This window comes from Lutra lutra, chromosome 4, assembly GCF_902655055.1.
Source record: "Lutra lutra chromosome 4, mLutLut1.2, whole genome shotgun sequence".
In the NCBI taxonomy this organism is placed as follows: domain Eukaryota; kingdom Metazoa; phylum Chordata; class Mammalia; order Carnivora; family Mustelidae; genus Lutra; species Lutra lutra.
In genome coordinates this window covers 90,478,812-90,505,117 of record NC_062281.1, presented here as the reverse complement: position 1 = coordinate 90,505,117, position 26,306 = coordinate 90,478,812, and the positions used below count along the sequence as shown (strand labels likewise).

The window sequence follows — 26,306 nt, the reverse complement described above, 5'->3', positions numbered from 1 at the left end:
CTACCATGGAATTTGTGATTGTATGCTCAGGGGCAAGAGAAATTTAGAAATTAAGAAACTGAAAATATTTAAATTGCTACATTTCGTATTATTTGGGAAGATGAAAGTGAGAACTGGGACCATACTTCATTCTCCATTCAGTCCCCAGCATCTAGTACAGTGACATATAACAGGCATGAGGTAAAATTTATTAAATATAGAACCTCTTTCAGGAGAGTTACTTTTTAAAAGTGTGATAATATTTTGAAAATGTATCTAAATTTAAAAAAATGTTTTGAGTAGTTAATATGTACATGGTATAGTTTGAGACACTCAATTCCCCATCTTAGAGCCCTGGGTTATGTCTCTCCAGAACTATTTTGTATATTTATAAAGCATATGTACATACAGAGAGAAAAGGGTGTGTGTGCACCTACCTGGGCATGCAGGTGTCCTATAGAATTTTTTTTTTTTGGAACTGCATAAAACCTTAGAGGATGGGCATCTGGTTGGATCAGTAGGTTAAGCTTCTGCAGTCGGCTCGGATCATGATCTTGGGGTCCTGGGATCAAGCCAGGACTGAGCTTGACTTCGAGCTCTTTGCTCAGCAGGAGTCTGCTTCTTCTTCCCACTCTCCCTCTGTGCTCTCCCAATGTCTCTCTCATAATAAATAGATGACATCTTTTAAAAACAAAAACTAAAAAACCTTAGAGGAAATGGTAATAAGTTTTGCATTCAAGGTATATGTGAGCATGTATAATACCTAATACTAAGTGAAATAGTTTTGACTTTTCTGGTTCAAATGTTCTAAGTAAATTCTTTTTTAAAAATTTCTTTATTATTTTTATTTATTTATTTTTAAAGATTTCATTTATTTATTTGACAGACAGAGATCACAAGTAGGCAGAGAGGCAGGCAGAGAGAGAGGAAGGAGGAAGCAGGCTCTCCGCTGAGCAGAGAGCCCAACGCAGGGCTCAATCCCAGGATTCTGGGATCCGAGCTGAAGGCAGAGGCTTTAACCCACTGACCCACCCAGGTGCCCCTATTTTTTTTTTTAAGATTTTTATTTATTTAGTTGAGAGGGAGAAAGAGAAAGCAGGAGAGGGGAGAAGGTCAGAGGAAGATGCAAATTCCCCATGGAGCGGGAGCCCTATGCGGAACTGGATTCTGGAACTCAGGGATCATGACCTGAGCCGAAAGCAGTCACTTAACCAACTGAGCCACCCAGGCACCCCTAAATAAATTCTTTTCTAGGAAAAGAGATTTTAGAGCTTCACTTATCTTGTTGACAAAATAGTTCTCAAATTTGAGCATACATCACAGTCCCCTAGAGGGGCTGGTTAAAGCACAGATACGAACACCTCCAAAGTTTCAGATTCATTAAGGCAGGAACCCAGGTCCAAGAATTAGCATTTCTAACAATTTTCCATGTGATGCCACTAATCCAGAAAACCACTGCATAGACCAAAAAGCTGGCTCGTGACCCATCTTCTCCCACTCATGTGATCCACTTACAAGGTATTACTTGAGCCATTAACCTTGGCTGCCCCAGTCCTGGCAGAGCTGTGGAAATATTCTTCTACTGACCTGGGCTCCAATTTAATCTAGTGGGATCATTTTCTCACTCACTATGGGAGTGTCTGAAACTTGATCCTGTATTAGCTGAAGTATTCATGAAGCTTCTTAGTTCAGCGTGAGAGTGGGGAAGGGACAGAGCTACCAACCACTTGCCTTTTTGTAAGAGTGGGTTGATAAAAAGGGGAGAGGCTGCCAAGAGATGGGCTTGAGTAGGAGGAGACTGACCTGCCAACAGCCAGCCTTGGATATCACTCTCTCAAAAGGTAAATAACTGTCCGTATTGTCTTTCTGGTGAAGTTTTTCTGGGAATAATCCCAACAATTCTTCTGAGTTTCATAACACTTCTCTACAAGCCTGGGGAGTACTTAGGTAAATGACTGGGGGAAGTAAAGAAATTTTTCTTTCCTCAGAGCTTTTTTGGAAAAGTGAAACTTTAGGTAAGAGGCACAGGGTAGTTTTGAGGCAAACTGGGGGAAACTCTGCTGGTCTCATTGCCTAGAGGATGTCTTTGATTTTAGGGATTATAGGAAGAGAGCTTCATTTTTCTATTTCCTCACAATCACCTCTCCTTTTTTTTTGTTTTTTAAGATTGTATTTATTTTATTTGATACAGAGATAGAGTGAGAGCACAGGCAGAGGGCAGAGGGAGAAGCAGGCTCCCCATTAACAGGGAACCTGATGTGGGGTTAGATCCCAGAACCCCAGGACCATGACCTGAGCTGAAGGCAGACAGTTCACCAACTGAGCCACCCAGGGATCCCAACCTCTCCCTTTAGAGTAAACTTATGTCAATGAGAGAAAAGTTGTGTCTTTTTAGGTAGTTTTGTTGTTGTCTTCTTTTGTTTTTTTGTTTGTCTTTAAGAAATATAGGGCCACAGATGGGGAAAACGAAGTGATTTGGAAAGGAAGGAAGGATTGGCAGGAGGAAAGGAAGGAAAGGAATAGAAGAGGGACTGATCTTTCCAGGAAGTGTTAAGTGAAAGGGGACAAACTTCTGCTGCAGATTTATAAATGCTGTTATTCTGCTTCTCACTTCAGCAGTTTCAGATTTTATATAAACCCATAGATTCATGCCCTTCCTCTTTTTCCCTATTCTAGTTCCAAGCAGTACTCCTGTTCATCTCAAACAAAACAGGAACCCTTTTTCTTAAAATATTTATTTATTTATTTGAGAGAGAGAGAGTACAAGCAGGGGGAGAGGTAAAAGCAGAGGGAAAAGGAGAAGCAGACTCCCTGCTGAGCTGAGAGGGGAAGCGGGACTGGATTCCAGGACCTGGAGATCACGACCCGAGTGGAAAGCAGACACTTAACCATCTGAGCTTCCTAGGAGCCCCAGGAACCTTTTATTTTTTAAGATCTTATTTATGTATTTGTCAGAAAGAGAGGGAGCACAAGCAGGTTCCCCTGCTTGTGAAGGGGCGGAGCAAGGAGTCCAGGGCAGGACTTAATCCCAGGACCTTGGGATCATGAACTGAGCTGAAAGCAGATGCCTAACCAACTGAGCCACCCAGGTGTCCCTAAAACAGGAAACTTAAGAACAATTAAAAAAATTCTAGGCCCGGTCTTCACTTTAGAAAACAGATTTTAGATTTTCCATGGTATCTGTCAAGAAAATCACTTGAATCTGTCAAGAAAAGTGATTTTGCCTAAGAGGTCTTAGAAGAAAGGAAACTGGATATCCAAGGCTACAATAATTTGTGATTTTTTTTATTTTAAAAAACTTTTTAGCTTATTTTGTGTTCAAATCTTGCATTCCTTTTCTGAAAAAGAGATCTCCAACTTGGATAAATTTTCGGACCTATAAAACCTAGATCTGATCCCTGCATATGAAAATAAGCCAAGAACATACAAGACATACTTGGAACCAAAACAACATCAGTCTTCTTCTTTTCTTTTTCCTTTTTCTTTTTCTTTTTTTTTTAAGATTTATTTACTTATTTATTTGCCAGAGAGTGAAATCACAAGTAGAAGTAGGCAGAGAGGCAAGCAGATAGAGAGGGAGAAGCAGGCTCCCTGCTGAGCAGAGAGCCCAATATGGGGCTCGATCCCAGGACCCCGGGATCATGATCTGAGCTGAAGGCAGAGGCTTAACCCACTGAGCCACCCAGGCGCCCCTTCCTTTTTCAACAAGAATGTATTTTACTTGTTGAGGTGGAGAGAGGAAAGATACCAGCCTAACCATAGCAAAATTAGCTTACTGGAATTTGGCAGTTATGAGTGAGAGGTTGAAATAAGTAAACTAGAGACCTTTCATTCAAAGTTCAGGAATTCAGATTTAATTAGATAAGGAGAAGAAGAATCACAGATGACCTGATGTTTTCCAATTTCCAGATGCTGAATGTTTCCGTCTCTCTATAGCATCTGAGACTGTTGACAATACCCCTCCTTGAAATTCTCTCATCCGTTCAATTTCATGACTCTACACTCTTCAGCTTTTCCTACTTATAACTATTCCATCTGTGGTTTGTTGATCTCTTTCCTATGGTATAAAAGCAGACATTCCCTTGTTTTAAATTCTCCTTTGGCCACCTCATCTACATCTACAATTTCAACTACCCTGCACTTAGGTGACTCAGCTCTAAAGATCTTGCTTTTCTTTACTCCTAAACTTCAGTCCCACATTTCTGCCTCCTGAGCATATCATACCAGTACCTTTAAATTCAACCTACTCCAATCTGAGTTCATCATAGTCCCTTAAAATATCTGCTAATTCCTAAAATAAATAATTCTATGAATGACAACATTTCAGCCATCCAAATTCAAACCCCAGAGTTTTATCATTTTCTTCTTCCTCCCACTATATGTCAATTTAATTTATATATCATGTAAAATCCTCTTTCGCATCCATTCCTTCCTTCTTGTTACTGTCATCCTAGTTTATACTTTTGTTGCCTTTTACCAAGACGGCTACAACTCCTTCTAATTGTTTTTCACCCTATCGTGTCTATTTCCTGTCTCCAATATCTTTTGTATACTGTTGCCAGTTATCTTCCTAAAGTATGGCTTTGATGATTTACCTTTCTTCAATAAACATGAATTGTGATTGCTTAATATGCCAGGTACTGATCTAGATATTAATTTATTTATGTAGGTAGACTAAACACCTCCAATGTGCCAGCCCTGTACCAAGGGCTGAAGCTATGCCTCCAATGGGACATAGACTTAAGGTTTAGAGCTCACATTCCAGTTAGATCAGTGGAATGTACAGTAAGATATGGCCACCGCTCTCATTTATCTGCTCAAATTCCTTCAGTGGTTCCCCCATGCCTGGAAGAATAAAATTCAAATTCTTTTTTTAAAAGATTTTATTTATTTGAGAGAGAGAGAGAGAGAGCATGAGTGGGGTGAGGGGCAGAGGGAGAAGCAGACTCCCAGCTGAGCAGGGAGCCCAATGAGGGGCTCGGTCCTGGGACTCCAGAATCATGACCTGAGCTGAAGGGAGTCGCTTAACCAATTGAGCCAACTAGACACCCCTAAAATTCAAATTCTTTATGCTGACTTTCAAGGATCATTACGATTTTTTTTCTTCAGAGTTTTTAGTTAAATTCCAGTTAGTTAAAAATATGGAATGATTCATTAATTTGTGTGTAATCTTTGTGCGAGGGTCATGCTAATCTTCTATTATTCCAGTTTTAGCATAAGGTTCATTATGATCTTATCTCAAGCAATAGAAGTATAGTACCTAGATGAATAATCTTGAGTTCACGTGGGTCTTCTATTCTGCATTGGGCACCGCATTTTATTTTATTTTATTTTAAAGATTTTATTTATTTATTTGACAGACAGAGATCACAGGTAGGCAGAGAGACGGGCAGAGAGAGAGGAGAAGCAGGTTGCAGGTTCCCCACTGAGCAGAGAGCCCGATGTGGGGCTCCATCCCAGGACCCTGAGATCATGACCTGAGCAGAAGACAGAGGCTTAACCCACTGAGTCACCCAGGTGCCCCTGGGCACCGCATTTTAAAGTGGGATATAAACACACAAGATTATTTTCAGTGGAAAAGGGCTAGAGTGATAGAAAGACCATGTCCTCTGAGAAATGATTAAATCATGAAATGATTGAAGAAATGAGTTAACAAGTATTTGAAAAGTGTCTCACATCCTGAAAATCTTGTGTATGGAAGAGATATGTGTTACCCTATATGGTCCTAAATTAAAAGTGGAGCATGCTAAGGAGACCGATTTGGCTCAATGTAAAGGACTATTTTTATTACTGTAGCATTATTTACAATATCCAAGATATGGAAGCAACCCAAGTGTTGGATAAATAAAGAATATCTATATATCTATATAGATACATTATATAGATATGAAGAATATGAGTATACACAAATATAGATATATAATCAAATATTACTCAGCCATGAACAATAATGAAATCTTGCCATTTGCCACAACATAGATAGACTTAGAAGATACTATGTAGGGGCGCCTGGGTGGCTCAGTGGGTTAAGCCACTGCCTTTGGCTCAGGTCATGATCTCAGGGTCCTGGGATCAAGCCCCGCATTGGGCTCTCTGCTCAGCAGGGAGCCTGCTTCCTCCTCTCTCTCTGCCTGCCTCTCTGCCTCCTTGTGATCTCTCTCTGTCAAATAAATAAATAAAATCTTTAAAAAAAAAAAGATACTATGTGGAGTGAAATAAGTCACAGAAAGACAAACACCATATGATTTCATTTTTATATGAGACCTAAAAAACAAAACAAACAAAAAGCAGAAACAGACCCACAAATATAAGAATAAACTGGTAGTTGCCAGAGGAAAGGGAAGTGAGGGGATGGGCAAAATGGGTGAAGGGGAATGGGAGGTCCAGACTTCCAGTTATCGAAAGAATAAGGCATGGGGATGAAAGGCACAGCACGGGGAATATGGTCAATGGTATCATAATAGTGTTGTATGGTGACAGATGACAGATACACTCGTGGTGGGCATAGCATACACAGAGAATTGTTGAATCACACTACATTGTCTGCCTAAAACTAATAACGTTGTGTGTCAGCTATATTTCAATTTAAAAAAAAGAAAAGAAAAGAAAAAATAAGTACTTTTAAAGAATGGGCCACCTTGGAAGATAGGCACTTCTGACCCCTAAAGGCCCCCGAGGAACTTACCCAATAATTAAAGCACAGACTTTGCAGAAATTATTAGAAGGCTAATGCCACAATATGACTTTTAAAGGTTCCTTCCACTATGAGATTCTATGATTTTATACCTTTCATTTTCATGCATTTTGAGCTTTACCATACTGTATTAAGCAGTACTTCCCCAAAAGTTCCCGTGCTTTTTGGACTCCATCACTCTTCCTTCATTTAAGTGTTCTTTCCTTATCCCAGATTGAGCTCAGCCATCACTTTTAGAAAGAGTTCTATGACTAATATTATCCCATCTGAGTTTGTTCATCAGACGAAGGTCAAATTGTACATTCTCTACACCCATGAGAGGCAGAGTTTTCCTTCTGACACTGGTCTCCACATCACAAACATTTACTACTGAGTGCAAGCACTATGCTAATCTAAGCTGTGAGAAGTTTAAAAAATCAAAACATGTAGATTTTTGCCCTCTAGAAACTGCTGAGAACAAGAATTCCTGTCTCCTCGAAGGTCCTTCTAGCTGGACTAAGAGTCAAAATGACATGAGACAGTATAACAGGAGAAAATCAAATTTAGTAAGTGTGTATAGGGAACTCCCCATAGACATGGATTTCCAAAGGCAGGCAAGATGAGATATATAGGTCATTCTGAACTACAGAGAATGGGGTAGGGATCTGGGATTTCAGAGGTAAAGAATGCACTTCAAAGGGTGATAAGAACAGCGGATGACTCTTATTTTGGGAAAGACTCTCAATTTAGATTTTTCTTTGTGGTTGAGAGAGACAAAAGTTTCTCTTGAGCCCACAGAGTCTCAAGTACCTTCAGCTCTGAATGATCCACTTGCCAAAGTGACACATTGGGAGGAGGGAGCTGTCCTGAATCCCTTCAAAGCTCGTATTTATGGAAGAATATCAGGTTAGTTGTTGTCTCATGTATCCTCCACATTCCTACCAGTCTGATATTTCTAACACAAATATCTAATGGTGTAATTTCCGTATTTAAAAGCTTTCCAGGGGCGCCCGGGTGGCTCAGTGGGTTAAAGCCTCTGCCTTCAGCTCAAGGTCATGGTCCCGGGGTCCTGAGATCGAGCCCCGCATCGGGCTCTCTGCTCAGCAGGGAGCCTGCTTCCTCCTCTCTCTCTGCCTACTTGTGACCTCTCTCTTTCTGTCAAATAAATTTTAAAAAATCTTAAAAAATAATAATAATAAAAATAAAAGCTTTCCAGTGGCTCCCCACTGATTGCGAAGTTGAGTCCAGATTTTTTAATGTGCCATGTAAGGGCCCTGATGAACTGGCCTAGACTATGGTTCCTGCCTGTTCTTCAATAGAATACATTCCCAGTTCTAAACTGAATACCCACTGTTTCTCGACATACTATGCTGTCCTCCCTGAAGCCCTCATGTTTGTACTTGAAATATCTTCTCCAGCTTCTCCTCTTTCCCACCTTTATCTGCTTGGTTAACTCCACTCCTTCTCAGGCCTCAGTGCAGTCCAAGTATTTGCCTCTTCAGTAAAACCTTCCTTGAGTCTTCCCTTTGGTTTCCTTCCCCACTTCTACCAGCAGATTGCTATGGGATTATTTGTTTTCATTCAAGAAGTACATATTTTTGTTTATTCTTCTCTGCAACTTAATATAAAATCAAGACAGTTTACATGGTATAAAATCATACCTAGAAACCTATGTTAAAGAGAATATATGAAAGAAAATTGAAGAAAGATACAAGTCTCTTAAAATGCAATAATTAAGAGAAGTTGAAAAATCAATGAAATATTCAGGCTATAAGGGGTCTAGTGTGATATGTAGACGCCAGGATGAAATAATATGATCTTTTTAATAAAGTGTAGTAATGAATAAAGGGAAGAGATGTGCTGGCATATTTAATGAGATATTAAAGTGATATATCTAGGAAACCTGGGTGGCTCAGTCAGTTAAGCATCTGGTTTGGGTTCAGGTCATGATCTCAGGGTTCTGGGATTGAGTCCTACCTCAGGATCCTTGTTCAGTGGGGAGCCTGCTTCTCCCTCTGCCCGTCTCTCCCCCTACTTGTGCCCAATCTCTCTCTCCAACAAATAAATAAAATCTTAAAAAAAAAAAGAAATATATCCAGAAAGTGGCTTCTGAGGTGTACACAAATGGATAAATCCAGAAGCAGGGTATTAAAATTGCAATGAAACTCCTTTTCTAATTACAACTCAATTATCAGCAAGTATGTATTAAACACCTAGTATGGCCCAGGCTGTTTCCCATTCCACTTACAAAAATTCAAGAGAAGACCTTCAGCCTAACTTCTTCCTACCCCAGACCATTGAACTGAGGCAGCCAGCATGGTGGGGACAAAGTCAGAATATGGCAGCTTCCGCAGTAGCCGTATGGATGGACAGGAAGGGAAGTATGGGGCAGACGATTTCAGAGTGATTCACTACATTCTCTTTTGACACTTAGCACTTTATACCTACGTCATAGTTATGTGGACATGTCTTATCTCCCATACCAGACTATAAGCTTCCTAAAGACAGAAGAAACCAGACCTTATGTATTGTGTTATGACTATAGGACCTAGTTTTTGTATTGTACTATTTAAATGGTAAATGGTTCATTCAAATTAAATTTAAAGTTGATAGAGTTCAAATAGTGTTAGAGGGAGAGCTGTTTGTAATCTCCATTTCCCAAACCACACGGGAATGCAGGTAAAATAAAATGACAACAGCAACTATGAAGGAGTATTTACTGATCACAATGGGACTCAGGTTTCCGTGAGCCCAGGGGAGGTGGGTCAAACACCGCCTCACAGACACAGTATTAGCAGGATCTTTCCTCAACTCAGACCCCAGCCAGACCCAGGAACCCAGACTACATTTCACTTGGGGCGAATTTTTCATCTAGAAAATCTCTAGTTAGGGCGCCTGGGTGGCTCAGTGGGTTAAAGCCTCTGCCTTCGGCTCAGGTCATGATCTCAGGGTCCTGGGATCGAGTCCAGCATCGGGCTCTCTGCTCAGCAGGGAGCCTGCTTCCTCCTCTCTCTGCCTGCCTCTCTGCCTACTTGTGATCTGTCTCTGTCAAAGAAATAAATAAAATAAAATAAAAATTTAAAAAAAAAGAAAGAAAATCTCTAGTTAGAGGGACGCCTGGGTGGTTCAGTCAGTTAAGCATCTGCCTTCAGCTCAGGTCATGATCCCAAGGTCCTAGGACCGAGTCCCACATTGGGCTCCTTGTTCAGCAGGGAACTTGCTTCTCCCTCTGCCCCCCCACCCCCGCCTGCTCGTGCTCTCTCTCTCTCTCTCTCTCTCCCTCTCTGACAAATAAACAAATAAAATCTTTTGAAAGAGGGCACCTGGGTGGCTCATTGGGTTAAGCCCCTGCCTTCAGCTCAGGTGGTGATCTCAGGGTCCTGGGATCGAGCCCCGAATTGGGCTCTCTGCTCGGGAGGGAGCCTGCTTCCTCCTGTCTCTCTGCCTGCCTCTCTGCCTGCTTGTGATCTCTGTCTGTCAAATAAATAAATAAAATCTTTAAAAAAAAAAGAAAGAAAGAAGGAAAGAGAGAAAGAAAGAAAGAAAGAAAAGCTCCAGTTAGAAATAAACCAAATGGCTACAAGACCCATTTCCTACTATTATAAAGACTTGCTTTGAGAGTTAAATTCTGGGACACACAAAACCTAAGCTCAACTTGGAATTCTCTCTTCAGGTTATAACATACATTGGATATCTATTCCATTCCTAGCACCAAATGAACTGAAATTTGGAGTACTTGTCAATGCTTTGAACTACAGATTCCAGGCCTTTTACCCTCCCTTCTCTGTTGATGTGAGACACTTTCAATTCTGCACAACTGTAACACGTGAGAATATGCTCTGGAACTCCACCTAAATGAAACACTAAAACAGCATTGACTTCCAGGCACTCCATAGCAAGAGAAAAATTGCAAATCCAAGGAGGATAATGATAGCAAACATTTAACACAGCAGTTGTTGTGTACAAGGCTCTGTTCTATGTGTTCTACATGCATTTATTTCTTTTACCTCAACATCTACATAACAGGATTTTTCTATTATAATCTTAATTTTATAGATGGGGAAAGCAAGCTCCAAAAAGTAAAGTAACTTGCTTAGGATCACCAAGTTCTTTTTTTTTTTTTAAGATTTTATTTATTTATTTGAGAGAGACAGAGTGAGAGAGAGCATGAAAGGGGAGGTCAGAGGGAGAAGCAGATTCCCCATGGAGCTGGGAGCCGGATGCAGGACTCCATCCCAGGACTCTGGGATTATGACCTGAGCCAAAGACAGTCGCTTAACCGACTGAGCCACCCAGGTGTCCCACGATCACCAAGTTTTATCAGAGTCAGAAAGATTGGCTCTAGAATCCATGTTCTCCACCACCGTGCTATATTTAGTGATTGCCATTGCATTATTCTCTTTGGGGGTTAACTTATCTGGAAGAAATGCCCTTTGCCCTTTGTTTATCCCTGGGTTTGTCCACAAAAAAAAACAAGAATTGTGTGGATGAGCAAGAGTTTCCAATGAGCTCTCCCTAAGCTGTTTCTTCTTGGGCTCTTTATTGGACACCCCTCCCGCCCCCCATCCCCACTATACACACAGAAACACACAGTGATCTCTGGAGTCAATGAGCCTTGTATCCGAGTAACTTTTTTTTTTCAAGATTTTATTTTCAATTAATCTCTGCACCCAACGTGGGGCTCAAACTCACAACCCCGAGATGAAGTCTCATGCTCCACTGACTGAGCCAGCCAGGTGTCCCCCCAGCGAACTTTTTGATCTCTGATAAAATATTTGCAGTGCAGGGAACTTTTCCCTGCCTCCCTTAAACCTAATTCTGTTTTTAAAAAATTTTGTAATATTTGATAATTCGAAAGAAGTTATACAACATGTTTAAGTTATGAAACACAGGAAGAAATAAGCTGCTATGATTCCATGACACAATTTAGGAAGTATACACTTACCATTATTTTTTTTAAAGATTTATTTATTTTAGCAAGGGAGCACACATGCACAATTGCAAGTGGAGGAGGAGGAGAGGGAGAGACTTTGAAGCAGACACTGCTGAGGGTGGAGTCCAATGTGGGGCTCAATCCCACAACCCCAAGATCATGACCAGAGTCAAACCAAAAGTCAGATGCTTAACCCACCTAGCCACCCAGGTGCCCTTACTGGGTTACCATTATTATTTTTTTTTTCTATGTCTATATATTTTTTAATTAGATCAAAAATGCATTTATTATTACATGCATTGTTTTCACAAAGTGTTCTATTAGAAAACATGCACAAAAATTTTTAAATTAGATTTTACAAAGAGAAATAAAAGTTTTTGTATTTTTAAAAAATCTTAATGGATCACTGTTCTCCTACAGGCTGCCTTGGAAACCCCAAATAAGAACTATCATTTACTTTTAGAAATATCTGAGATTTTTTTTAAATTTCTTTTCAGCGTAACAGAATTCATTGTTTATGCACCACACCCAGTGCTCCATGCAATGCGTGCCCTCCATAGTACCCACCACCTGGCTCCCCCAACCTCCCACCCCCACCCCTTCAAAACCCTCAGATATTATTATTTTTAAGATTTTACTTATTTGACAGAGAGAGAGCACCAGCAGGGGGAGCAGTAGGCAGAGGGAGAAGCAGACTCCCTGTTGAACAAGGAGCCTGATGCAGAGCTGATACAAGAAGAAGAAAAAAATAAAGAAGAAGAAGCCTGGTCCCGGGACCCTGGGATCACAACATGAGCCAAAGGCAGATGCTTAACTGATTGAGCCATTCACCCACCCTACCATCAACATTAGCATATACCTCTGTGCTCTTTCCTTTAGATCATCTTCCTGCCTCTCTCCCAGAAGTAACCATTACCATGAATTTTTTGCATCACACCTTTGTTTCTCAAAAAATAGATTTGTCACATATGTATGTACCTCTAAATAATTTACATTGTTTTGAGATTTATAAAAATAATAATGTATACAATTTTCTGTAATTTGCTTTTTTCACTTAATGACATATTTCCAAAGTTCACCCAATGTTCTCAGATGCAAACTGTAGTTTGTTCATTCATTTTTTTTTTTTTTTGCTGCTTATAATATTCAGCTGTGGACTCTGTCACAATTTATATAATAATTCTCCAGAGAGTAGTCATTTGAGTTGTCTGTTTTTTGCTTGCACATACAATGGTACAATAGCATTGTTTCTTTTCAAAGATGTATTTATTTATTTGAGAGAGAGAGAGAGAGGGAGAGAGAATGTGCACGAGAGCACGTGCTGGCAGGGAAAAGGGCAGAGAGAGATGGAGAGAAGCAGACTCAACTGAGTGTAGAGCCCGATGTGGGGCTCCATCTCATGGCCCTAAGACCATGATCTGAGCCAAAATCAAGAGTCTGATGCTAAACTGGCTGAACCACTACCCGGGCGCCCTCATAATAGCATTGTTTTATATTTCTCCTGGTATATGTACAGAAGTGGAATTACTGGGTTATGGAGAATATGTAAATTAAACTTTACCAAATAATGCTAAAGGGTTTTCCACAGGGGTTTTACCAATTTATACTCCTGTACAAATGTAAGAGATTCAAGGGCACTTGGTTGACTCAGTTGGTTAAGCGTCTGCCTTTGCCCCAGGTCATGATCTCAGTGTCCTGGGATCTGGCCTGAGAGGGGCTCCCTACTTCGTGGGGAGTCTGCTTCTCCTTCTCCCTCTGTGGCTCCCACCACACATGCTCTCTCTCCCTCTCTCAAATAAATAAATAAAATCTTTTTAAAATTTTTAAAAGAATTTCAGATGACTCACATTCTTTTTTTTTAAGATGTTATTTATTTATTTATTTGAGAAAGAGAGAGAGTAAGCTGGGGGGGGCGGAGGTAGAGGGAGAGAGAACTCTCAGGCAGAATTCTCGCTGAGCATGGAGTTGGAGGTGGGGCTCGTTCCCTGGATCCCAAGATCATGACCTGAGCCAAAATCAAGAATCACCCACCCAACTGACTAAGCCACCAAGGCACCCCAATACTCAAATTCTTGCCAACATTTTTTGTTATCAGACTTCATAATGTTTAGCAATCTGGTGGATAAAAAAATGATATCTGTATTTTCATGATTACTAATGAAATTGAACAGCTTTTCATGTATTTATGTACCACTTATGATTTTTTTTTGTGGAATGCCAGTTCATGTATTTTGCTAATTTTCCTGTTGAGTTATTCATCTTTTTAAAATTAAGTTGAATGAGTTTTCTTCTAATTTGGATACTAATCCTTTCTTAGAAACATGTTTGGCAAATATCTTCTCCAAGTTAGTGATTTTGTATTTTTACTTCCTTTACAGTGTCTGTGGTGATCAGTGTGGTGGTGATCAGAAGTTCTTAACTGTGAGGTAAAATTTGTCAACTTTTTTTAATATATGTTGTACTATTTGTGTCTTAAGAGATCTTTTTCCTACATTTTCTTCTAAAGGTTTTTAAGTTTGCTTTTGATATATAACTATAAACTCGTTTTGTTGTTTTTTTTTAAGGATAGCTAATAGTCTGTTCTTTTCCTGTAATCAATAGTGCCGTTTCAGTTATGATTCAAATTTCCCCAAATGTGTGATTTGTTTCCAGGCTCTTTCTAGTCTGTCAAATGGCTTATTATGTATGTCTACACATAAACTCCACTGTCAAAAATACTATGGCTCTATAATAAACTTTAATAACTGATATGGGAAATATCCCCACCCTAAACTTTTTTTTCAGAATGTCTTCTTTATTTTTTGGCCTGTGAGTTCCCATACACACTTCAGAAAATTAGTTTGTCAGTTTTCTCAAAAAAACTCTGATGGGATTTTGGTGAAATTGCATTATATCTGAAGATCAACTTGGGGAGAATTAACAATTTTACCATGTTGAATCCATAAACATGGTATATCCCTTCATTGATCAGGTGATCTCTTAATGCCTTTTAGTAAAGTTTGATAATTTCTTCCACACATGTCCTGTTAAACTTTTCTTAGATTTATTTTTAAGCACTTTATGTATTTTATGTCATTGTAAATAATGGTTTTTCTGAAACTACATTTTCATATTGTTTGTTGTTGGCATTTATAAGTGCAATTGACTTGTGTGTCTTATCCAGATTCTTGTGCTTATTTCTCATATTTTCCTTGGAGTATTCTATAGACAATGATAACTGTGTATAATGGGTTATTTTTTCCTTTTAATTATGCTTTTTTAATTTTTTAAAAACTTTTAAAAAGATTTTATTTATTTATTTGACAGAGAGAGAGGATAAACAGAGGGAGTGGCAGGCATAGGGAGAGAAAGAAGCAGGCTCCCCACTGAGCAGGGAGTCTGACGCAGGGCTTGATCCTAGGAGCCTGGGAACATGACCTGAGCAGAAGGCAGATGCTTAAAGAACTGAGCCACCCAGGCGCCCCCTAAATCTTTATGCTTTAAAAAAAAACAAAACAAAACAAAACAAAAAACTTATTTTACTGTGCTGGCTAGAATGATGTTGAATAAAAATGAGGAATGTTTTTGTCTTATTACTGATTTTTTTTTGTCTTATTCTTGATTTTAAAAGAAATCTTGCAGGGCACCTGGGTGGCTCAGTCCATTAAACATCTGACTTCAGCTCTGGTCATGATCTCAAGGTCCTGGGATCAGCCCTGAGTTAGGCTCCCTGCTCAGTAGGGATTCAGTCTTCTTTTCCCTTTGCCCCTCCCCCCACTTGTGCTCTTGCTCTCTCTCTCTCTTTCTCTCTCATAAATAAATAAATGATCTTGAGCACCCAGGTGTCTCAGTTGGTTAAGTGTCTGCCTTAGGCTCAGATCATGATCCCAGGATCTTGGGATTGGGTCCCTCACTGGGCTCCCTGCTCACCTAGGATTCTGCTTCTCCCTCTTCCTCTGCTGTGCTTGTTCATGTTCTCTCTTGTGTCAAATAAATCAAATTTTTTAAAAAAATTTTTAAAATACTCTTTAAAATAAAGAAATGAATGAATGAACGAATGAATAAATAAATAAATGAAATCTTTCAACATTTGGCCGTTAAGTAGAATGATTGCTATACATTTTTGGTTAATACCCTTTATCTGGTTAAAGGTGTTCCATTTTATCCTTGTTTTGCTAATATTAATATGGGTATTTTACATTAGTATTGAATTTTGAATTTTATCCAATGCTTTTTTACAACCACTGAGATATTTATATGGTTCCTCTATCATATATATATATATGATATATGTGATGTCATTTATAGATTTTCTATCATTAATTACACTTACGCACCTGTGATAACTCAAACTCAACTTGCTATTTGTATCCAGCAAGGTCTATGTCAGATAACAGAAACCATTCTAGGTTTTTCAAGTAGAAAGAGATTTAATACACAGAATTAGGACGCCTTTAGTATTACGTGACCAAAGGCCCCCAAAAAACTCAATTCAAATGGGATTAAGCAACACATGCAAAAATATAGATTTGGGATGCCTGAGTGATTCAGCCAGTTAAGCAGCTGCTTTCAGCTCACATCATGACCCTAAGGTCCTGGTATCTGAGTTCCACTTCAGGCTTCTTGCTCAACGGGGAGCCCACTTTTCCCTCTGCCTGCCATTCCCCCTGCTTGTGCTCACTCTATCTCTCTCTCTTTGATTAAAAAAAAATTAAAAAAATAAAAATATCAACTTTAAAAAAGTATAGATTTGCTAAGTGTTGGGTGCAGAGTTCTATAGATGTTCAATAAATCAAGTTTGTTATTTATATTATTCAAGTATTCTTTATCTTCACCAATTTTTGCCTGGTTGACCTAGTAATAATTGAGAAAGATGTGTTGATTATTGGGGTGCCTGGGTGGCTCAATGGGTTAAAGCCTCTGCCTTCTGCTCAGGTCATAATCCTAGGGTCCTAGGATCGAGCCCTGCATTGGGCTCTCTGCCCAGCAGAAAGCCTGCTCCCCCCCTCCCTCTCTGCCTGCCTGTCTGCCTACTTGTGATCTCTGTCTATCAAATAAATAAATAAAATCTTTTAAAAAAAAGATGTGTTCGTTATTCACTATAATGACATTTTTAATCAATTTCTCCCTATACTCTTATTTTTTTAATTTATCTTGAGACAATTTTATTAGGTACTCACAATTTAGAATTGTTACATCTTCCTGCTGAATTTTACCCTTTTTTTTTTTAAAGATTTTATTTATTTATTTGACAGACAGAGATCACAAGTAGGCAGAGAGGCAGGCAGAGAGAGGAGGAAGCAGGCTCCCTGCTGAGCAGAGAGCCCGATGCTGGACTCGATCCCAGGACCCTGAGATCATGACCTGAGCCGAAGGCAGAGGCTTTAACCCACTGAGCCACCCAGGCGCCCCTGAATTTTACCCTTTATCATAACCTATTAATCCTCTCTACCTCTATGAATGCTTTCTCTTTTTTTAATGATTATTTATTTGAGAGAGAATGTGTGCAGGCAGGCACAGGGCAGGGGGGTGGGGAGCAGCAGAGGGAGAGGGAGAGAGAGAACTTCAGGCAGACTCCCTGCTGAGCACAGAGCCTGACTCCAGATTGTCACTTGACTCCCAGGACCCAAAGATCATGACCTGAGCTGAAACCAAGAGTCAGACACTTAACTTACTAAGCAACACCGCACCCTCAGAATGTTTTCTATCTTAAGGTCTATTTTCTCTCGTATTAATACAAGGTCTCAGTTTTCTTTGGGTTAGTATTTACCTAGTATACTTTCCTGTGTACCTTTTACCTTCAATCTTTTCATGCCTTTAAATTTTAGGTGAGTCTATTATGCAGCATATAGCTGGATTGGGGTCACAACCCAAAAATAGATGTTTATCATTTTTTTCTCTACCCAATATCCAAAAACCCTCTTATTTGAAGAAAATCTTCCTTTATGTGAGTCAGTAAGAGACAGAACCTTATTCCCACTATAGACTCCTAGAGAAGACAAATATTCTCTTCCACCCCCGTGGTGGTTAAGGTGCTGGTACATAACTCAGCCTTGACCAGTCAGATGCACCAGCCAAGAGACTGGAATATTGAGTGATGCAAAGATGACTCAGTTTATAATTCAGGCAGGGCAGAAGCAGTGACTTCCAATGACACTAGCAGTGGTGCTCAGCAAAATCATCCAGTACCAGCAGTGCCCTTAACCAGATTTTTCCTGTGCTGACCTTGGCTGTGGTTCCCAATGCCTCCTCTCTGATTTTCTGCTGATAAGACCAGTTCTACTTCATTCTGGATGGGACCTGGTCTCTTTGCAATAAATACTTTTATGCTTAGGTGAGGGAGATTGTCTCTGTTGCTTGCAAACAAGAATCTTGACTAATACAAAAGTATTCTTTCTTCCTTTGGAATCGGGGAGGAGGAGATACTATGAAGAGGGCATATGAGAGGTCAGGATTTGTTGGAGCCATTCTTGCTACCATAGGGAAGTCAGCCTGTATAGAAAACCAGCACAGAAAAAGGTGAAAGTCGTAGACATATAAAATCAGAACCCCGATAACACCTTGAATCTCTGGATCTAATGATAGCTAAAGTTAGCCTTACTCTGGACTTCGGCCTCATAAGTTAATAAATTCTACATATTGTTTACTATCACTTAAGTGGACTTTTCTGTCACTTACAACCAGATGCATCCTACCTGATTCCTTTTCATTCTGCCTTTGAAATGGAATCCTTGGGACGTCTGGGTGACTTCACTGGTTAAGTGGCTACCTTCTGCTCAGGTCATGATCCTAGGTTCTGGGGGGATTGAGTCTGGCATTGGGAGTCTGGTTCTCTACCCGGCGTTCCCCCTGCTTGTGCTTTCTCTATCTCTCTGACAAATAAATACAATCTTTTAAAAAAATGGAATCCTTTGCTAGATTCTGCAATAGGTTCTTAACTGCTATTTGACTTCTCTTCTTTCTTTCCTAGTTGAACTTCTTATAAATGACTTAAAATCTTAGTGACTTCGTTTTCTCACTGTCCTTTCCTGCTCTATCCACTGAGAGAGAGAGAGAGAGCGAGCGCACAAGCAGAGGGAGCGGCAGATGGGCAGGCCAAGGGAGAGGGAGAAGAAGCCTCCCTCTGCTTGTGCTCTCTCTCTCTATCTCTCTCTCTGTGTGTCAAATAAATAAATAAAATCTTTTTTAAAAGTAATAAAAAAAGAAAAATGATTTTATGTTTATATAGTCTTTATGTTAAGACTCCAGAACAAGTTAATTATAATAAGTACTCAGAACTTGAAAAAAATCATAGAGAGGGATTTGGACGTAACACAGAACTGGGATATTTAAGACAGTTTTACCTGGATCTTACAGGGCTAGGAAGCCCCAGCTGATGTCTGAGTTACACATGTTTGCTCATGTTCTGCTTTGGAGTAATTTTCCAACAATTTTGTGCTTTATGTGTGTATATATTTTGAAAATCACCCATACTAACTTCATCAGTTTCATAAGCGCTTCTTAAATAAATCTTGCTGTTTTGTTTTTGTTTTTCTAAGCCCTCTTCGGTTTTGATATAATGTTATTAAGAAAACACATACATACACATGCAAACCAATAAACTTTGTTTTGACCCCTTTTGTCCAGGAATATGACAAACCTGAAGATATACCTGAGGAGGTAGCTACACCTGAATCAGGGTAAAGAGGCGTGTGTTCCCATGGATGATTCAAACCTGTCTAGCAGTGTTGATGTAGATAAAGGCTTTGCCATTGCCTTTGTTGTCCTTCTATTTCTGTTCCTAATTGTGATGATTTTTCGGTGTGCCAAGTTGGTGAAGAATCCCTACGAGGCCAGCTCCCCAACCACGGAACCATCTCTGAGCTGAACTATGAAAAAATCTGATAGACTCTCCATCCCAGGAGATTTGAAATCTACTGTACAGATATTTAGGACCCAGACTTTATATTATTTCACCTCTCTGTGTGTCAGACTTCTCATTCTTGCATTTCACAATAGGCACATGAGGGTGAGTTGAAAATCACAAAAAGGATGAAACACGAGCCAATTTATATTGTTCCTTTTCAGGGAAATGGTTACAAAATAGGATCGAGACAGGCTGAACTCATTGATTAAAATAAGGCCATGGGTTTCAACTCTCCAGTATCAAGTGTCCTTAAGATACAACAGTTAGACATAACTGTATGATGTAATGTAATACAATGATACTTGGTGAGTCCTACCGAAAGCCAGAACTCCTAAAGGCAGTCTTAGGAGATCCCTTTAGTTTAGCAAATATAAGGCCTGCAGGAACCAATTGTCCTATGATAAGAGTCTAACAGGACCTTTAAAAAAATTTTTTTTTAATTTATGCATTTCTTTGAGAGAGAGAGAGATGAGTGGGGCAGGAGCAGACGGGGAAGGAGAAAGAATCCCGAGGAAACTCCGTGCTGAGCGCAGAGCCCTACTCTGGTCTCAGGCTCCATAAGGGGCTTAATTCCACGACCCTGAGATCATGATCCCAGCCGAAACCAGCCGAAACCAGCCGAAACCAAGAGTCAGAGGCCTACCGACTGATCCACCCAGGTGCCCCTAATAGGAGCTTTTTAGTGTGTATGGTTTTGTAAAATCTGCTGCCTTTCTCAAGTGGGCAGAGCTCTGTGACAGAGGGGGAGTCATTTATCTTTATTGAATCCCTCAATCTTTTTCACCCCACAACCCTTCTTCTATAAAATAACATCTTGTAGATTGAAAAGGGACCCTCCAAAAGATACAACCATGTCCTTATCCTTGAAACCTATGAAAGTGATCTTATTTGGTAAAAGGATCTTTTTTTAAATTTTATTTATTTGACAGAGAGAGAGATCACAAATAGGCAGAGAGGCAGGCAGAGAGAGAGAGGGGGAAGCAGGCTCCCCGATGAGCAGAGAGCCCGATGAGGGGCTCAATCCCAGGACCCTGAGATCATGACCTGAGCTGAGGGGAGAGCCTTAACCCACTGAGCCACTCAGGTGCCACTGGTAAAAGGATCTTTACAGATATAATAAGGATCTCAAGATAAACATCCTGGATTATCTGGGTGAGCCTTAAGACCAAAGACAAATGTCTTTTATAAAAGACAGTAGAGAAGATACAGAAAGACAGAGGAAAACGCCCATGTGAAGATGGAAGCAGAGACTGGAATCACACAACCACAAACTAAAGAACCCTTGGCTGGAACCACCAGATGCTGGAAGAAACAAGGGAATATTTGTCTCAGAGCCTTTGGAGGGAGCTCAGCCCTGCCAACACCTTGATTTTATTTTTCTTTGAGATTTTATTTATCCATTTGAGAAAGCACGAGAGAGAGCATGAGAGGGGAGAAGGTCAGAGGGAGAAGCAGACTCCCTCTGGAGTCTGGAGCTGGGAACCTGATGAGGGACTGGATCCTGGGACTCTGAGATCATGACCTGAGCTAAAGGCAGTCACTTAACCAACTGAGCAGGTGCCCAAACCTTGATTTTAGATTGCTAGCCTCCAGAACTGTGAGAGAATAAATTTCTGTTGTTTTAAGCAAATGAGTCTGTTGTAATTCATTATGGGAATCACAGGCAACCCGTACATAACACATGGTGATGATGGTAGTGGTTATCATCATCATCCCAGGGATCTTTTAAAAGAAAAGAAAAGGAAATCATAGTCTGTACTCTCCAAAGTCTGAAGTTAGGGAAATTTGGTATAGTATACTATCGCCAACTGACAGGAAAGTCCATAAGAGAATTCACTGGAAGAAAGAGGGCAGCGAGGCCATGGACCAAGGCCCAACACAGGTCTGGCTGAAGAAGATTGAGTCTGGCCCAGTAAGTAATAGGGATAGTGATTGTAAAAGCTCTCAGGCTCAGCCATGCTGGCCAAATGTTCTGGGCAACAGGGACCTAGCACGTGACTGCAAATTCAGAGAGCCATAACCTTGGAATCTAAGTGTGGGGCATCCCTTGTGTTTGTGCAGGGACTTGACCAGCACGCACTCATTTCAGAGGTGACATGTTTCTCATGGACCACGTTGAACCAGGCTTTAACACCCATGGTATGGAGACATAAACCTATCATATGCACTGTTAGCAGAGACTTGATCATTGTCTCTGTTTCTGACTCCTGGAAACAGGATTGCCCCCTCCTTGGCCTGAGTAAGTCCCCAAGGTTATTTGAAAATGGAGGCAGGGGAACCGCAGGTTGGCAATGGAGTACTAGACTTTGCCTTCACAAGAACTCTCTTCTGGTGCTATATTGGTTAAACAAGGAAAGAGAGAGAGCAAGGGAGGGGGAGAGAGATGATTTGTACACTGTTTTGATAAAAAGAAATTCAGGACAAAATGCAGGACAGAGTCAAAGGCAAGCAGATTAAGATTGATGTCAGTGCATGAAGGCTCCCATGTATCCCCTCCAGGAGCTCAGGGGGAACTCACCTTTCCCCCACCCCCTAAAATAAAATGCAAGCAAACACATGATTAATGAGAGCATCAATATGCAGCTGCAAGAGAATCACAGGTTTTAGTTTCTACAGTAACCTAAGAAAAAAAATGCAGCAGCCAAAAGTGGATTATCTGTGGAAGAAAAGAAAGGAGGACTGACCCAAAGCCAACTCACAGGTCCAATGTGCATGCTGTTCAGGGGAGAGGGCAGCTTAGCCACTGGTCAGTAGAGTGTTTCCAGTCTCTATGGCTAGATCGTCCTTGCTGTGTAGATTCAGGGAGTTGCAATCCACATACCTTTGGTTTTTGCGTTTTTTTGTTTGTTTTTTGGTTTTTTTATTGTTGTTGTTGCTGGTTTTGCGTGGGGGTGGGGGGGCAGGGTATATCTGGTTTTATTGCTCATATTATCTCTGTTAATCTGATGTCCTTAAACATTCCTTTCACTCACTTTAAACTGACAGCTTACAGGTGTAATCAGTCTGGGAAATTTCATTGGCCAGACACTTTCCAGTGTTTAAAACCTACGAAGTGTGTGTCTGTGTGTGTTGGGAGTCCCAGGATCATTCAAGACCCAAATCAGGCTCCTTACTCAATAGGGAGTCTGCTTCCCCCTCTGACCGTCACCCTGGTCATGTTCTGTCTCTTTCTCTCTCTCTCTCAAATGAGTAAGTGAAATATTTAAAAACAACAACAATAACAGCAAAAACATTACTGAAGGGTAAAAAATGCAGGAAGTTCCTAGATGCTGTCATGTTTCCCAATCCTTCTATCCTAAGGTAACTGCTGTTAAGGTAGCTTGTTTTTGCACACATGAGGGTGAACACATTAATTTTTAATGTAATAATATTGAATGAACTATTTTCATGCTTCAAAATTCAAAAGGTATAAAACAGTGTACTGTGAAAACCCTTACTCCCATTTTTGTCTGCCACCTTCCATTTGCCTTCTTCTCAATAAGTATTAATCTCTTATGTATTCTTCCAGAGATCTTTTATGTATACATAAGAAAAAATGGTTTTTTAAAAATTTTTATTTATTTATTTGAGAGAGAGAGAGAAAAAAAGAGAGCATGAGCAGGGGGAAGGGCAGAGGGAGGAAGAAAAGCAGCCTCCCCGCTGAGCCGGGAGCCTATCCCAGGACCCTGAGATCCATGACCTGAGCTGAAGGCAGGTGCTTAATGGACTGAGCCACCCAGGTGCCTCAAGAAAAAAGATGTTTGAAATTTATTATTTACACAAATAACAGCAGCTATATACCATGTTCTACATCTTCTCTTCTCACTTAGTAATTTTTTTTTAAAGATTTTATTTATTTATTTGACAGAGAGAAATCACAAGTAGGCAGAGAGGCAGGCAGAGAGAGAGGAGGAAGCAGGCTCCCTGCTGAGCAGAAAGCCCGATGTGGGGCTCGAACCCAGGACCTGGGATCGTGACCTGAGCCGAAGGCAGCGGCCTAACCCACTGAGCCACCCAGGCGCCCCATCACTTAGTAATTTTTTTAAAGATTTTATTCATTTATTTGATGGAGAGAGTCAGCACGAGTCGGCAGAGCAGCAGGCAGAGAGAATTTGACTCCCCACTGAGCAGGCGACTTGGGGCTCCACCCCAGGACCTTGGGATCATGACCTGAGCTGAAGGCAGAGGCTTAAACAACAGTGCAACACAGGCACCTGACTTATTTATTTTATAACTAGAAGTTCATGCCTCTTTTTTTTTTAAGTTTACTTATTTAAGTCATCTCCACACCCAATATGGGGCCCAAACTCACAACCCTGAGATGAAGAGTCACACAGTCTCAACTGAGCCAGTCAGGCACACTGTGAAGATCTTACTTCTAAACCCCTTCACCTGTTTTGACCATAGCCCCCCAGTGCCTTCCCTCTGGTAACCACCAGTTTGTTCTCTGTACTTATTAGTCTGCTTCTGTTCTTCATTTGATTTTTAGATTGTACATATAGGTGAATCCATATAATATGTGTTTCTTAAGTTCTGGTCCCCCTACCAGTAGCACAGGCATTACTAGGAAAATGTTAGGCAAATTCTCAGACTCCACCCAAATCTACTCCAAGGGTTAAATCTATGGTTTAACAAACCCCCCAGGTGATTCTGATACACGATAAAGTTTGACAACTGCTGGTCTATTAAAACTTCACAGAGGAGACATTTGAGCTGGACCTTAAAGAATTCATATTACAGCAGACAGGAAGAGAAGGGGCAATTCAGAAAACAGACCACAATGAACGAAGGTATGGAGGTGTAAAAGTGAAATGTGTAATGCTGGGGAAATAGCACTTAACCCGGAGTATAAAGGGAAAAATTGGAAACATGGCCAGAGAGCTAAGTCAGTAACAAATTCTGAAGAGCCTCAAATATTGTACTGGGAAGTTTGAACTTTATTTTATAGATGTAAAGAAAACAGTTTTAAAGCAGGGGAGTGACATGATCAGAACTGTATTTTATATTTTTATTTTTTTAAAGATTTTACTTATTCATTTGACAGACAGAGATCACAAGTAGGCAGAGAGGCAGGCAGAGGGAGAGAGGAGGAAGCAGGCTCCCTGCTGAGCAGAAAGCCCGATGTGGGGCTCGAACCCAGGACCTGGGATCGTGACCTGAGCCGAAGGCAGCGGCCTAACCCACTGAGCCACCCAGGCGCCCCATCACTTAGTAATTTTTTTAAAGATTTTATTCATTTATTTGATGGAGAGAGTCAGCACGAGTCGGCAGAGCAGCAGGCAGAGAGAATTTGACTCCCCACTGAGCAGGCGACTTGGGGCTCCACCCCAGGACCTTGGGATCATGACCTGAGCTGAAGGCAGAGGCTTAAACAACAGTGCAACACAGGCACCTGACTTATTTATTTTATAACTAGAAGTTCATGCCTCTTTTTTTTTTAAGTTTACTTATTTAAGTCATCTCCACACCCAATATGGGGCCCAAACTCACAACCCTGAGATGAAGAGTCACACAGTCTCAACTGAGCCAGTCAGGCACACTGTGAAGATCTTACTTCTAAACCCCTTCACCTGTTTTGACCATAGCCCCCCAGTGCCTTCCCTCTGGTAACCACCAGTTTGTTCTCTGTACTTATTAGTCTGCTTCTGTTCTTCATTTGATTTTTAGATTGTACATATAGGTGAATCCATATAATATGTGTTTCTTAAGTTCTGGTCCCCCTACCAGTAGCACAGGCATTACTAGGAAAATGTTAGGCAAATTCTCAGACTCCACCCAAATCTACTCCAAGGGTTAAATCTATGGTTTAACAAACCCCCCAGGTGATTCTGATACACGATAAAGTTTGACAACTGCTGGTCTATTAAAACTTCACAGAGGAGACATTTGAGCTGGACCTTAAAGAATTCATATTACAGCAGACAGGAAGAGAAGGGGCAATTCAGAAAACAGACCACAATGAACGAAGGTATGGAGGTGTAAAAGTGAAATGTGTAATGCTGGGGAAATAGCACTTAACCCGGAGTATAAAGGGAAAAATTGGAAACATGGCCAGAGAGCTAAGTCAGTAACAAATTCTGAAGAGCCTCAAATATTGTACTGGGAAGTTTGAACTTTATTTTATAGATGTAAAGAAAACAGTTTTAAAGCAGGGGAGTGACATGATCAGAACTGTATTTTATATTTTTATTTTTTTAAAGATTTTACTTATTCATTTGACAGACAGAGATCACAAGTAGGCAGAGAGGCAGGCAGAGGGAGAGAGGAGGAAGCAGGCTCCCTGCTGAGCAGAAAGCCCGATGTGGGGCTCGAACCCAGGACCTGGGATCGTGACCTGAGCCGAAGGCAGCGGCCTAACCCACTGAGCCACCCAGGCGCCCCATCACTTAGTAATTTTTTTAAAGATTTTATTCATTTATTTGATGGAGAGAGTCAGCACGAGTCGGCAGAGCAGCAGGCAGAGAGAATTTGACTCCCCACTGAGCAGGCGACTTGGGGCTCCACCCCAGGACCTTGGGATCATGACCTGAGCTGAAGGCAGAGGCTTAAACAACAGTGCAACACAGGCACCTGACTTATTTATTTTATAACTAGAAGTTCATGCCTCTTTTTTTTTTAAGTTTACTTATTTAAGTCATCTCCACACCCAATATGGGGCCCAAACTCACAACCCTGAGATGAAGAGTCACACAGTCTCAACTGAGCCAGTCAGGCACACTGTGAAGATCTTACTTCTAAACCCCTTCACCTGTTTTGACCATAGCCCCCCAGTGCCTTCCCTCTGGTAACCACCAGTTTGTTCTCTGTACTTATTAGTCTGCTTCTGTTCTTCATTTGATTTTTAGATTGTACATATA

The 26,306-nt window shown here is 40.6% G+C and overlaps 2 protein-coding genes and 1 pseudogene across 3 annotated transcripts in view; 2 read left to right on the top strand and 1 right to left on the bottom strand.

The window, feature by feature from the left end:
* Nucleotides 1-1,690: 1,690 nt before the first annotated feature.
* On the top strand, nucleotides 1,691-21,100 carry CTXND2 (cortexin domain containing 2). Of its 2 annotated transcripts, XM_047724589.1 has the most exons (3): nucleotides 1,726-1,820; nucleotides 13,964-14,011; nucleotides 19,191-21,100. In XM_047724589.1, exon 3 carries the CDS (start codon nucleotides 19,264-19,266, stop codon nucleotides 19,429-19,431), a length of 168 nt encoding a protein of 55 aa, XP_047580545.1. In that variant the 5' UTR covers nucleotides 1,726-1,820; nucleotides 13,964-14,011; nucleotides 19,191-19,263; the 3' UTR covers nucleotides 19,432-21,100. The 2 variants fall into 2 exon arrangements, with proteins under 2 accessions (XP_047580546.1, XP_047580545.1); XM_047724590.1 differs by lacking the exon at nucleotides 13,964-14,011 and having other exon boundaries at nucleotides 1,691-1,820.
* SETDB1 (SET domain bifurcated histone lysine methyltransferase 1) overlaps nucleotides 1,729-26,306 on the top strand; it is a 61,351-nt gene continuing 36,773 nt past the window's right edge. Inside the window, exons 1-2 of the mRNA XM_047724584.1 lie at nucleotides 1,729-1,820; nucleotides 13,964-14,011. The gene's annotated coding sequence lies outside the window, so the exon portion shown is untranslated. The remainder of the gene's footprint in view (nucleotides 1,821-13,963; nucleotides 14,012-26,306) is intronic.
* Nucleotides 5,115-5,213, bottom strand: LOC125099514 (uncharacterized; annotated as a pseudogene).